We start from the raw sequence: 13,876 nt of genomic DNA, 5'->3' as shown, positions 1-13,876 counted from the left end.
CCTTTGTAATTTTCAGGGAAAATGCATTCTTTACTATGAACACCAGGGGTCAGTATTGGATTATATCAAATGTTAAAGCCGTTGGCAGTGCAGAATTTACTTGTGTATGTTGTCTTATTACAACTATTCATTTATGTGTTTTATTTGTCAGGGACAGTGCAACCGGTCTCACTTAGTGGTTACAGTTGGACACATTTAATTAATATTACACATTACAGATGGCATAGTAATACAGTTTTTTATTAACCTAGTCATAACATATGTAGTGGAAAACCTATTAACCAATTACAAAGTCCTCAGTCTGTTAATCCTCACACTTAAAAACTACAAAATATGTGTTCCACTGAATTGTCCGAGTCATACCAAACTCTTTCTTTTCTTTTCTGTTCATTGTCTTTGTGTTCAAGGACCGTGCAGGGAATTACACACACACATCATACTTTATACTTTATTAACACTGTATGAAAAACAATGAGTTTTCTGTAACCTATGCTTAATTGTGAAATTAGGCTTCAGTATGTTAATCATACTCAGCAGTGCAATTTAGGACACAGTGATCTGCATGATGTCAGTAGGCCAGCCTTAAAGGTCCCGCATTGTAAAAAGTGAGATTTTCAGGTCTTTTATATTATAAACCAGGTTTAAGTGCTATATAAATACTGTTAAACTATCAGTATTATGATTTCTGTCCATTTGTGATGTCACAAATATACAATATATAAATCATCACACGGTTTTAAACGTAAACATTCTAAACGTGTCCCAGTTTATTTCCTGTTGAGGTGTATGTAAATAACACCAGCTGACAGGAAGTAAACATGGACCCCAAACTGTTGCCTAGCAACACAATACTGTTGCAATTTCGTTGAAATGCACTAAAACGGAGCGTTTCAGACAGAGTGTAAATACAGGCATAATCATGCAGACCGTATGAGGAAAATAAAGTTTTTTTGAACATTATAGCATGTAAACATGTTCTAGTAGAAACACAAAATGCAAGTAAGAAGCTGAAAATGAGCACGATATGGGACCTTTAACATCCTTGGATGTGTGTGCACATACAGTACAGTTTGTAGTACAGAAGAGGGTTGTACTTCATTGACCTGTGAGTCTAATGAATTACTTTTGCAGTATTTTGGAATAAATTGTGCTATAAACAGCATATATTATATACGCTGTAGACTATTAAATGAATTGGTGTACCTGATACTCTAATCACTATCAATCTATATCAGAGCAGAGCATCACAAACCTATCAGCCAAATTAACACTTACTTTAATGAATGATAGGACCACAGTATAACACATCCATTCACCAGTCTTATCGAAAAAGGAAGTAGGCCTACACACACACACACACACACACACACACAGGAGGAGGGCGATACAGACGAAGACCGTCCATTCTCCGACCATCAATCAGGGGAATTGGCAGCCCTTGTTGAGCTGCTACTCCGGTGGTCCTGATTTCACAGCCAGCCTCCGTCACTACTGCGTCAGCACTGATGAGCTCAGCGTTACCGGTAGGGAGGGGGGGGGGAGTTGGTGAACAGAGAGAGAGAGAGAGAGAGAGAGAGAGAGAGAGAGAAAACAAGGAGAGAGAGAGAGAGAGAGAGAGAGAAAACAAGGAGAGAGAGAGAGAGATGGAGAGAGAGAGAGAGAGAGGGAGGGAGAAGAAACGGGGTGTTGCCGCCTCTGAGACTCACTCGAGCATCACAGAGTAGCAGCAGCACGGTGAGGACGGAGCATCCCTCCATATCCTTCTCTCTGGGGAAAACAAGGCGGCTTTATTCCATTATTGAAGACGTACAGAACCCTTTACATTATTAAACCGAATCAAAGCCGAGATATTGTGGAGATACGCCGCAGCGTCGTCATCGGGAGAGATAGTTCACCGCCGGAGAGAAGAGAGAGAGAGCTTGGTGTGAACGCAGAAGGGACAGTTTCAGCACCTTGGACAGCGAACATGGCTCCAATGGTGGAGGAAGGAGCTCAGCTCGGTGAGTGGGACCGCTTTCATTCATTCAAAAACCACACAGGTGTTAATGTGTGAGGTTGTTGGTGGTAGCCTCGGGCTTGTTAATCTTCAGAGAGTAAAGTTATTCATTACACCTGACTTGTCTCAAAAGTATTAGCTAGCGTTATTAGTACAAATTAGCAAAAAGCGAATGTATTTTCAATATAATTTATTGTTTCTGTTTTTTAGAAATAAGGACAGTACAGGTATGTTAGAGAAGCCTATTCTATGTTAAAAAATACTCGAATGAAAGTGAATGGCTTTATCCAGTGTGTTGCTCAGGGGTGTGTCTAAAGGGGGTGGCACGGGGTGCCCCCAAACCCCCTAACGCCATTTGGGCTAGAGTAGTGTCAATCTCACAATGCCCAACGCCATTGGATAAGAGCGCTGTCGATCGCTGCCACCCCATGTGGTAAACACACAATGCCCAACGCCATTGGATAAGAGCGCTGTCGATCGCTGCCACCCCATGTGGTAAACACACAATGCCCAACGCCATTGGATAAGAGCGCTGTCAATCGCTGCCACCCCATGTGGTAAACACTGAAATATGGGGTTTGAGAATGTTATCTTAGCGACGTTGGGAATTTTAAGCTGTAGAATGGCCTATATTGCCTAAATTTCTAAGCCAATTTTCAACGCTGCATTTATTTCTGATAGAATTTTCCAATTTCCCCTTATTTCCTCGGTTCCACCCCCCCACCTCATTTTAAATAACATCGCCCCTGTTACCTAACCCACTACTCGCCAGACCTCCAGCCTCCATTTTGCAGCTAGCTTAAATGCGACGGCTAATTATCTGGAAAACTAACCAATAGGGTGGGGGTGACATGTTTTACAATATCAATATTAGCAAAGTTCCTAGTGGATTTGAGTAGGTGTTACTATAGCACAGGTGAGGCCTGGAAAGCACCTGTTTGTTTTCTTTATTTCCTCTCAGTTCAGCGGCTCCCTCACCGCCCTCCCGTTGCCACATCCGTCTGTTTGTTGTTGTTGCCTTGAAAACCACTCCACCCCGGACGCTAGGCTGCAATATTAATGAATAGAAAAGGGAGAAAACAGCATGTACATGTGCTGTGGTCTGGAATTGAAATTAGCTTACTATCCCTACTTATTGAGAGGAAGTCCCTTCAGATTAGTAATAGATGGATTTTATCTATTTTACGGCTATGTACACTGAAATTAAATGAATATATAGGTATAATAACCTTTAGTATAATACCATAGGAAATATCAATTACATACAGGACAAGTAGCCTACATGGGTGATTACCCCCACCCCTCGCTCCCTCTTTGTATGGGTGTTAACCTGAGTGCTTTTCCACTGGGCCGCCCTCTTAACTGCAGGAAATGGTGCGCGTTTCCTCCATTCAAATAGACCCTATTAACTCTGGCTGCATGAGAAGGCAGCGTGAATGCGGTCGAGTCACAGTTCAACACCACAAAACAAAGAACTGAAGCATTGAGTGGCGAATAGCCCAGTAGTATGTCTCCAGGGTGACGTTTAAGTGATACCATAGGAGACAAAAGTACCATTGAAAGGAATTAGGTCCCTAAAGTGCTGTTGAGAAAATGTAGGAGGAACAGAAATGAATGTAACACACAACACTATTATTCCATTCCAAAAAAGTCTTTCCTAACCTGTTAACATTATAGGTCTGCGTATCTTTGACTGGCTTGCCATCATAATGATTGTCATGATATCAGATAACAGAAAATAATTGGAGGACATTGGAGTATTTTTTTCTCCATTTGTGCTGTTGCCGAGGTCTTTTTACTTTCTACGTTCTGCTTCGGCCATTTTTAGAAACCTTCCATCAAGAAATCAACCAGTCGCGTGATGACGTTATATCGATTTCCCAGCAGTTCATTCCTCCCACCAGCTGTTTCCTGTTGATTTATTGTAGCCATGTTTGGAATATGAATGCAGCACTGACGGCACTTCATCAGGGTTGAACAGATTGCGTTGTTTTCATCTCCATCTGAGTCAAGACTGCAGCCTGCGTCAGTCACACACACAAAATGGATTCAGTAGCCTCAGTGCAACAATATAATCTGTTGTGGTGAACAATTGTTTTATGTGTGACGTGTGGTCAGACATTTTTAATTAAAGTTATTTTCTCCCTCCCTCCACTCTCTCCTCCACAGTGGCAGTGCCAGTAGGTGTCGCTGTGGTGAGCGTCTTCGGCCTCGTCTTCACTGTGTCGGCCTTTGCGTGGATCTGTTGCCAGCGCAAAAACGGCAAATCCCAGAAGACGCCCCCCTACAAGTTTGTGCACATGCTCAAAGGGGTCGACATCTACCCGGAGAGCCTCAGCGGCAAGAAGAAGTTTGCCGCGCCCGCCGCAACAACTAACGACGCCGGTAAAACCGATGTTAACGGAAACTGCCACACTGTGTCGCCGATGAGTCCGACCGGCACTGGTAAGCTGGCGACGAGTCCGAACGGTTCTAGACCGGCTCTGCATCTGGATCTGGAGAAACGGGATCTGAATGGCAACTTCACCACCAAACCGTTTCATCACCACCACCAGAAGGTGCGCAGTTCCCCTGACCTGGAGCTGCCCTCTCCCCACGCGGGGTTCACCCAACCTGGGGTGATGGACCGCCGGGACCTCCCTTCACCATCCAGCACCCTCTCCAGCCAGGCGCCCACCCCAGCTGTGGACAAGCCCCAGGGAGAGGAGAGGGAGGGCGGACTAGGGACCCTTCACTTCTCCCTGGAATACCAGCCAGAGAGGAAGGCATTCATTGTCCATATCAAGGTACTGTGTGTGTTTAGGTGTGTGTGTCTTTACAATCGTTGTTTTGATACAAATTTGAATAAAAATTGTTTTGACTGATTGATTGATTCGACTTCTTGATCCAGGAAGCCCACGGCCTGACCCCCACCGATGAGCAGTCGCTGACATCCGACCCTTACATCAAGCTGACCCTGCTGCCGGAGAAAAAGCACCGGGTGAAGACCAGAGTCCTGAGGAAGACTCTGGACCCCGCCTTTGACGAGACCTTCAGCTTCTACGGGATCCCGCTGGCCCGAGTGTCGGAGTTGGCCCTCCACTTCATGGTGCTGAGCTTCGACAGGTTCTCCCGCGATGAGGTCATTGGAGAGACCCTCGTACCCTTGTCTGGGATCGACTTATCGGAGGGGCGCGTCCTGATGAGCCGAGAGATCATCAAGAAGAATGTCAAGGTAAGATCGCGATCAATTTGGATGTTTGAACCCTTTAAATTCAGGATTTATGTCTGCTTTTCACATCGTTTTTGTTATCAGTTATCAATTTTCTTTGAGCGCAAGGCACACACGGTGTTTTAAAATGATTTTACAGCATGAAACATTTTTATTTTATATAACAAACAGTCAAACTAAAAATCACCGTAAAACTGCTCCAATAATGACTCATCATTATCCTCCATAACTTGAAGGTATTCACTTTCATCGTATCTCTCACTAATAAGGTTAGAAAAGTGTTGGATATAGCCAATAGGATAGGAAGTGAATCTGTAGCTGTCTGTTGAGACAGACAGACAAGATCTGATTATGGATCTGAAAGCTGATACTGAGGTCTGGTGTGGCTCTTCAGCGGACTGCTACGAGTTTGGATGCGTGAAAGCCTTTGCTGTTTCACTTGTTATTGGACTTACCAGTTTTTCCTTCAGTTTATTATCCACTTTTACGGATTTTGCCTAATTCCTAAAGAGAGCTGATTAGTCTGAAATCCTTAAAATATGTAATTTACTGTATCTGACCAATGCATTTAACAGCTGGAATAGATGTGATATGACATGTTCCCTCTCAAAATACGTCAGAAAACAAGGCTCAGACCATTGAATAATATGAATTAATGATGGTTAATTAGTGTTTCATTTAGTCAAGCTCTTTGAAATCCATCGGAGAATTAAAGGGAAAGAGAATCCCATGGATATTTTAACATTCCCAGTAGTGTATTGAATAGATGGAGAGAGTGATATCCACACCACACCATTATGGATCTATGGGCTGGTGGTCAATAGACTTCTTCTGTTCCTGGCAACAAATGTACTTTAGCTCATTTCCAGTATTTCCTTTTAGAGGATTGTCCTGTACTTAAGTATCAGAACCAGTTGTTGAGATGTGGGCTGATATGCTGTGCTGCTGTACTGTGACAGAAAATACCCAAGAGTATGTATATTTCCTGAAAAGGCCATTGGACCAAACTTGGATTATGGCAGCAGGCAGGGTTGGCTGGTGAACTGAAACGATGGATTGTAAGATGATATATGTATCCTTATCTGTCTGTGGTCTGGTATACAGCAGCGCTCTATAGATTGGTACTAGATGGTTTGGCTGTACATGATCATTCGTCCATTTGCAGATGGAATGTGAGATGATATCAATGTAATTATAGGTTTGTGGGCTAATATTCTGCAGAGCTCTGCTTTAATGGAAGCACCGTGCCTACCGGGTGGGAGAGGACATGTTCACACTAGGGATGTCAATAATTAACCGTTAACCGATATTAAGCATTTTAACCGATTAACGCTATCTGTTAAAACAGTTAAAAGAAATATGAATAATTAATTTAAAAAGCTGAGCGGCTCAGAGGAGCGGCTCGTCACTTTAAGGAGAAAAAGCTGGTCCACCTTAACAGCCCACCTTAAGAGGCGGAGTCGGAGTTGCAGGATACAGGAAGTTGGCTCCGGTCTCTGGCTGTAGTTTCGTAGCATTTATTCACCGACAAATAAACTGTACACTCACTGCTACACCTACGTTCACAGCTAGAACGCCACCAACAACCTCACACTCACCACCAACACACACACACGGTCTGTTGGAAACTCACTAAAGTTACGCAGACTACGTGTGCGGCAGCGAGCACGAAGCCTCCGACAATGCTAGAGCTGCTAATGTAGCACAAATACACACACTGTTTGTCGGAGATTCGCTATCGTTAATCCGGGCAGACACACAGCTGACAACCTGCTAAACTAAACTAAATGTGTGGTGGAGACTTTTACTGGGCTGCATGTCCGCGACACTACACGCAGCATCGTAGCTGCTAAGTTAACGCTCCCGGACGGTGAACTGGAGACTCCCGTTAACAAATATCTGTTGTGCTCCTGCCGCTGGTACACCGCTGCATGCGAGGCACAAATCTTGTCAGTTAATAATCGGTTAACGAGGGTCAGTTATCGGTTAAATTTTTTTTTCAAAATTAGCATCCCTAATTCACACAAATCTGTACCTTCCCAGGAGGGATGTGAGCTATCTGTAATATCTTTAAAGATCTCCGATAGATGTAGTACTCCAGTGGAGTGCTGGGATGTGTGACTCGGATTCTGAGAAACGTAAAAAGTTTCGTTCCCCCCCCTGCAGAGCTCCCTCTGCATCATCAAGAGGATAATATTTCTTAAACTATGTTGTGCTGGCTCTGTCCAGGCTCAGACTTTATCTTTCCAATTCCATTTCTCGTTTGCGTCCCAGGAGAGACAAATCTCATAAACCTCTGCTGCAGGGAGGAGTCGGCTGTGTCTTTTTTACTGCACTCAACAGAAAATTAGTTTTATAATCCATGATATTGCTCTGCAGTGGGAATTCGTCTTCTGGATTCTTTTGTGTAATTTCATAAAAGAGAAAAGGGCTTGGCCTAGATGTTTACTGTGTATATCAGCAGTACTTATTCTTTAAAGAGAACATAGTTCATCTGCATTAGAAAGAGATCCACTTTAAATACAAGTGCAAACAACCTCCATTTTTTGATGGATTGAGAACAGGGCTTTATATAGTGCGAAAAAAAACAAAGAATTAAATAGAATTCACTCATATTACATCCAGTATTTAATATCTTCACGTATGCAATGAGGATTTTTTTTTTTTTGGCTGAATTCTCTCTATTGTTCTCTCTGATTAGAAGCAGCCCTTTCCTAACAGGGTGGTGGCTCTCTTTGTCTGCATGGCATAGATTTTGTCTCGCTGCTTTGTGTGGGTGACTGTGTGTGTGTGTGTGTGTGTGTGTGTGTGTGTGTGTGTGTGTGTGTGTGTGTGTGTGTGTGTGTGTGTGTGTGTGTGTGTGTGTGTGTGTGTGTGTGTGCAGACAGCAGGAATCAATACATCATGTCTCAAGCAGCCATCGCCCTGTTTTCACCCTGGATGACGACAAAAACATTAGAATAGAGTAGTTTAATGTTTATCTATAATAAAGCTACAATATCCCAAGAGGGATGATATTGAAACACATCTACAGAACATCAGGTCAGGGGGTTAGAAGTCGTCTTTGTCTTTGTGCTATACTTCTCATCGCCATGGCAACCATGAGGAAAGGCGTCACATCCCGTTAGGTGTGATCGCGCCAATCCGAGGCGACAACTCTCCTGGGTGCGGATACGGACATGACACAAATGTAGGGCAGAATAGGGGAGCTTCTCCTCCATCACACGTCGGTGCTAGTTAAGATATGAGAACACACCCTGTAAGCAGGTGGTGATTATTTAGTTGACAGCCGTTTAATCGTCGGCACTGACACCATTTGGAGCAGCTGCAGGTTTCACCACAACGTTGATTTTAGTAGCTAATTATTTGCAAAGTTAATTATTAATGCATAGATTTAGCCAATAGTCACACCCTGTTAGATGTTCCTGAATGCATGTGTATGCATTCTTTTGTTAATTTGACCTAATAAAATGTGTTTAATCGTGAATATATTGATGTATTAACGGCAATACTTCATTGCTTGGGCTGTCAATTGATTAATTAATTAATTTAATTTGGGGCGGGTGGGGCTTTTATGCCTTTATTTGACAGAGAAAGTGATAGTCATGAAAGGAGGTGAGAGAGGGGACAACATGCAGCAAAGGACCACGGGTTGGATTTGAATTAAAATATTTAATCGCAATTAATTGCATGATTGTCCATGATTAATCATGATTACTAATTTTTTTCTAGCACTGCTTTTGTTCAGACTGCTTCATTTCCTGTTTGCTTATATACCCAGCGTGAGGCTGATGTGAACTTGTGTGGGTGAGAATGAGCTGTAAGGTCCTGGTGTCATGTTTACTGTTGAAATATGTGGAGGTGAAAAGTCTTTTAGAAAGACTTATTTGGGTGCATAGTAGAGGATCGTCAGCAAACTGTAGCACATGTCCTATTAATTCCGGGAGGTAGACACCCTCCACATTTACACTCTGTGTCTTTATAATCTGCTGCAGTATAACATATTTATCTTACATTAAGATTGCACTCAGAATCTGCCTTTTTATGATATACTAGGGCTGTCAATCAATTAAAATATTTAATCGCAATTAATCGCATGATTGTCCATAGTTAATTGTGCATTTCTTATCTGTTCAAAATGTAGCTTAAAGGGAGATTTATCAAGTATTTAATACTCTTATCAACATGGGAGTAGACAAATATGCTGCTTTATGCAAATGTATGTATATATTTATTATTGAAAATCACTTACCAACTCAAAACAATGACAACTACCCTCACAGGTACTGCATTTAGCATAAAAAATATGCTCAAATCATAACATGGCAAACTGCAACCCAACAGGCAACAACAGCTGTCAGTGTGTCAGTGTGCTGACTTGACTATGACTTGCCCCAAAACTGCATGTGATTATCATAAAGTGGGCATCTGTAAAGGGGAGACTCGTGGGTACTCATAGAACCCATTTACATTCACATATCTAGAGGGCAGAGGTCAAGGGACCCCTTTGAAAATGGCCATGACAGTTTTTCCTAACCAAAATTTAGCGTAAGTTTGGAGTGTTATTTAGCCTCCTTCGCGACAAGCTAGTATGACATGATTGGTACCGATGGATTCTTTAGGTGTTTTTAGTTTCACATGATACCAGTATCTTCACTCTAGCTTTAAAACTGCGCCCGCTACACCCTCTGAAAGATCGATTGCGTTAAAGAAATTAGTGATTAAAATGATTTTGTGTGGAAGGTTCTCTCTAAAAGAGAGAAAATAACCTGTTTTGGCTTGTTTGGTCTGCTGCCTTAAATATGTTTGGGTGCCAGTTCACATCTGAGAAACATGTCTGAAAGTCTCTGTCTCCCTCCACACTTTGCCATCACCTTTTTGTTTTATCCGTTCACCCCGACTCTGTCGCCCATTCACCTCTCCTCTGTCTCTCCACAGAAGTCCTCAGGCCGAGGCGAGCTGCTGCTCTCCCTGTGCTACCAGTCCACCACCAACACTCTGACCGTGGTCGTCCTCAAAGCTCGCCATCTGCCCAAGACTGAAAACAACGGACCCACAGGTGAATACACTTTTAACAGAACCTTTCAAAAATGCAATACTTCCTTCACATAAACATAAACAAAATTAGACCAAAATCATTTTCCCCTTCCTGCCGGCAGCCCAGACTACTTTGGATGCTGTGATAGTTGCCATAATGACACCGCCTCCGCACTGAAGTAATCTGATCAGGATGTGATAGAGAGCACTTTAGTGACAAGCACACACACACATACACACACACACACACACACACACACACACACACACACACACACACACACACACACACTAAGTGTTTACACAACCAGCCTCTTTTGTCCTCATCACTAACATCCATCATTTCCGCTCTATCGATCGCCATATCGATCTAGCTTTGGAATAATATGCCACTCTGCAACCGCTGCAGGGATTTTCACCATGCCTTTTTTTTTTTTTTGCTTTTGTCCTCATTTTGTCCATTCTTCTCCTCTAGATCCGTACGTCAAGGTGAACATGTACCAAGGGAAGAAGCGCGTGTGCAAGAAGAAGACCCACGTGAAAAAGTGCTCCCCCAACCCGGTCTTCAACGAGCTCTTTGTCTTTGATCTGCCCTCCGACGAGGGCCTGAGGGACACCAGCGTGGAGCTGCTGCTGATGGACTCCGATACGGGCAACTCGCGCTGCCCCAACACTGTCCTCGGGCGCCTGGTGCTGGGCACGTCGGTGGCAGGCACGCCCGGCGAGCACTGGAGGGAGATCTGCGACCACCCGCGTCGCCAGATCGCCAAGTGGCACGGCCTGTCGGAGGATTAGAACGCCGGGGTGGGGTGTGTTGGTGGATTCTGTCGTCAATGTCCGAGTCCGATCTGGTCCAACCAAGGGGAGATATGGAGTGAGGATGGGCGGGATTTGTACCGTCCTGCTAGCCAGTACCCATTGGACTTTCAGTGAGGGCGGGTGGGAAGCAGGGGGGTGGGGGGGGGCTTTGGTGTTTGTGGGGAGGGCCATTTGAAGTGATGTCATCATTCAATCAATCATTCAATCACTTATCTTTGAAGTTATCGGGGTTCAGCGGGGGAGGGCGGGGCATGACAAAGGGAACCCCATAGCTTGAAATGATCCCAAAGACTGTCACCGAAAATCACCTGGTAACATGCAACACCATCTCCATGGCAACAACCAGTCGTCACTGTCACCGTGTGCAGTGCAGAATGTCTTAAATGTCGCTATTACTCTTCTTCTTTTCTTCCTCTGCTCCCTCTTCTTCTTCTTCTTCTTCTCTTTCTTCGGCTCTTCCTCCTATAAATAGTAACCTAATCCATCGTACGAAAACCAGAATGAACCGCATCTGACAACGCTGTAAAAAATGTGGATTATTAAAAGTTTATTTTATAACGACAATGTTTTTCTTCATAAAAGATGTAGATTGTTTTTATTTACGTTCTCGTTTTGTACTCTTATGGTTGATTTGTTGAACATGTTTTGTAACTATAAGTGGTATTTCATATATGATTACTTATTAAGTACAAGAAAAGCCTAAATTAGGTGGTTTGAGAAAAAAGCCTGGAACAGACTGAGTGCACTGGGGACAGTTAACTTTGGATGCATTTATGTGTGTGTGTGTGTGTGTGTGTGTGTGTGTGTGTGTGTGTGTGCGTGTGTGTGTGTGTGTGTGTTTCGATATGAGACTGCTTGTGCTGAAGCGACTGTGTGTGTGTATGGGTGTGTATGCGTTTTGTGTGTGTGTGTGTGTGTGTGAGCCACATAATGTTTACTGTAGGTGTTTAGTCCCCCTTACTGTGAGCACAAAGACAGCTGAAATGTAAATGTATGTACCTTACTATAAAATATGGCAAGATCTGAGAAAAAGCAATGAGTTTGAAGTATTTATTTAACGAGTATGTGAAGTTAATTGTGCGTGTGTGTATTCAGAAGTAGAATATAACCACTAGAAGCATTTTAGCTCTTTAAAGGGTTAATGGACTAAATTAAGGTTAAGCTCTTTTTATTATCTTCACATCCAACAGCTCCGTCGTTCTATCCAAGTTAAAAGCCTCTTTTAATATTATAATACTACAATACATAGCGTGTGTGTGTGTGTGTGCGTGTGTGTGCGTGTGTGTGTGTGTCGACGTGTTGGCGTGTGCGTCCTCACCTCAAGCACCCTGGGGATGACATCATCGGGCCCCTTTCCAAGTCTGATGATGTAATAACTGCTGAGTGGCTAAGTGCTCCTGGATGAAGTCATCATGTCGGTATTTAATATTGCTAAGTGGTTTGGTGGGGGTGGGCACCTGCCTCAGCATGCTTTCTCTCTTTCTTTCTTTCTCTCTTTCTTTGTTTCTTTCTTGCTTGCTTTCTTTCTTTCTTGCTTGCTTTCTTTCTCTGTTGCTTGCTTTCTTGCTTGCTTTCTTTGTTTCTTGCTTTCTTTCTTTCTTTCTTGCTTGCTTTCTTGCTTTCTTGCTTTTTCTTTCTTTCCTGTTTGCTTTCTTTCTTGCTTTCTTTCTTGCTTTCTTTCTCTGTTGCTTGCTTTCTTGCTTTCTTTCTTTGTTTGTGGCTTTCTTTCTTTCCTGTTTGCTTTCTTTCTTGCTTTCTTTCTTGCTTGCTTTCTTTCTTTCTTTTTTCTTTCTTTCTTTCTTTCTTTCTTTTTCTGTTGCTTTCTTTCTTTCTTTCTTTCTTTCCTGCTTGCAATTTGTTTTCTTTATTTCTTGCTTGCTTTCTTTCTTGTTTTCTTTTCTTGCTTTCTTTATTTCTCCCTTGCTTTCTTTCTTTTTCGCTTGCTTGCCTTTCTTTTCTTTCACAAAAATATGAAAATATAAAACTTCATAACCTCTCTCCTCCAGTGTCTTACACAGAGTTACATCATGTGTTTGCTAGTGAAGCCTCTGGAGAAGCGGGATGTTCTGTCACTCTGCCCGTCCTCAGTGGTTCTGACATGGGACTCTCCCGGCTCCCGGGAGGTCGCTCTCTCTGAGACGGCTTTCTATTTTTAAACCTCTGCTGTCATCTTTGAAGCCATTAAAATAGACCTGTGCAACGTGCAGCATCCGTACCATCCCCCCAACCCCCCCACACACACACACGCACACTCCTCACCTCCTCTAGCTAACCAATCACGATGAAGCCATGTAGCCGAGGCTCTAATGGGAGCAGTTATTGTCCTGAACTTGTTCAAGGACATTTTGAAAAGTGCTTGCAATCTCGAGAAAATTACGTTTGTAGAAACACCCCCCACACTTCTTTCTTTTTAAAGTTGTTCAGACGTATTGAGTTGCAAACAATTCTTCCCAACCATTTGTCCAAACAGACCCAAAATTATACTTCTTTATGTCTGTCCATCTGTCATTCACTAAATCCCATAATAATTGGTTTTATGTTGAGAGAATTGGGCAACAGAAGAATAGAGTGAGGATGAAATGTTGGTATGAAAAGAAGACGAAAAAAAGACTGAATCAATAAAAAACTATATCTGCCCCCCCGAACAAAAGATGACAATAATAATAGTGCGAAAGAGAGGTTTTTATTTTGATAGCGAATATCAGTTCCATTATGCCCAAACAATGTTTGTTTTTTTATTCCATTCAGTGAAGCAAGGCTTCATTTTTATTTTGCTTTTTGTTTTCATTGCATTGATTTAAGAGTCAGACAGT

The 13,876-nt window shown here is 42.9% G+C and overlaps 1 protein-coding gene across 1 annotated transcript; it reads left to right on the top strand.

Moving 5' to 3' along the window:
• The first annotated feature begins 1,656 nt into the window (after nt 1-1,656).
• syt4 (synaptotagmin IV) lies at nt 1,657-12,061 on the top strand. The gene is made up of 5 exons (XM_074624721.1): nt 1,657-2,000; nt 4,166-4,782; nt 4,887-5,210; nt 10,146-10,266; nt 10,720-12,061. The coding sequence occupies exons 1-5, from the start codon at nt 1,967-1,969 to the stop codon at nt 11,037-11,039; spliced, it is 1,416 nt and encodes a 471-aa protein (XP_074480822.1). The 5' UTR covers nt 1,657-1,966; the 3' UTR covers nt 11,040-12,061.
• The last annotated feature ends 1,815 nt before the right edge of the window (nt 12,062-13,876 follow it).

This window comes from Sebastes fasciatus, chromosome 22, assembly GCF_043250625.1.
Source record: "Sebastes fasciatus isolate fSebFas1 chromosome 22, fSebFas1.pri, whole genome shotgun sequence".
NCBI classification, from domain to species: domain Eukaryota; kingdom Metazoa; phylum Chordata; class Actinopteri; order Perciformes; family Sebastidae; genus Sebastes; species Sebastes fasciatus.
The sequence above is the reverse complement of the archived record's forward strand: the minus strand, read 5'-3'. Positions and strand labels throughout refer to the sequence as shown.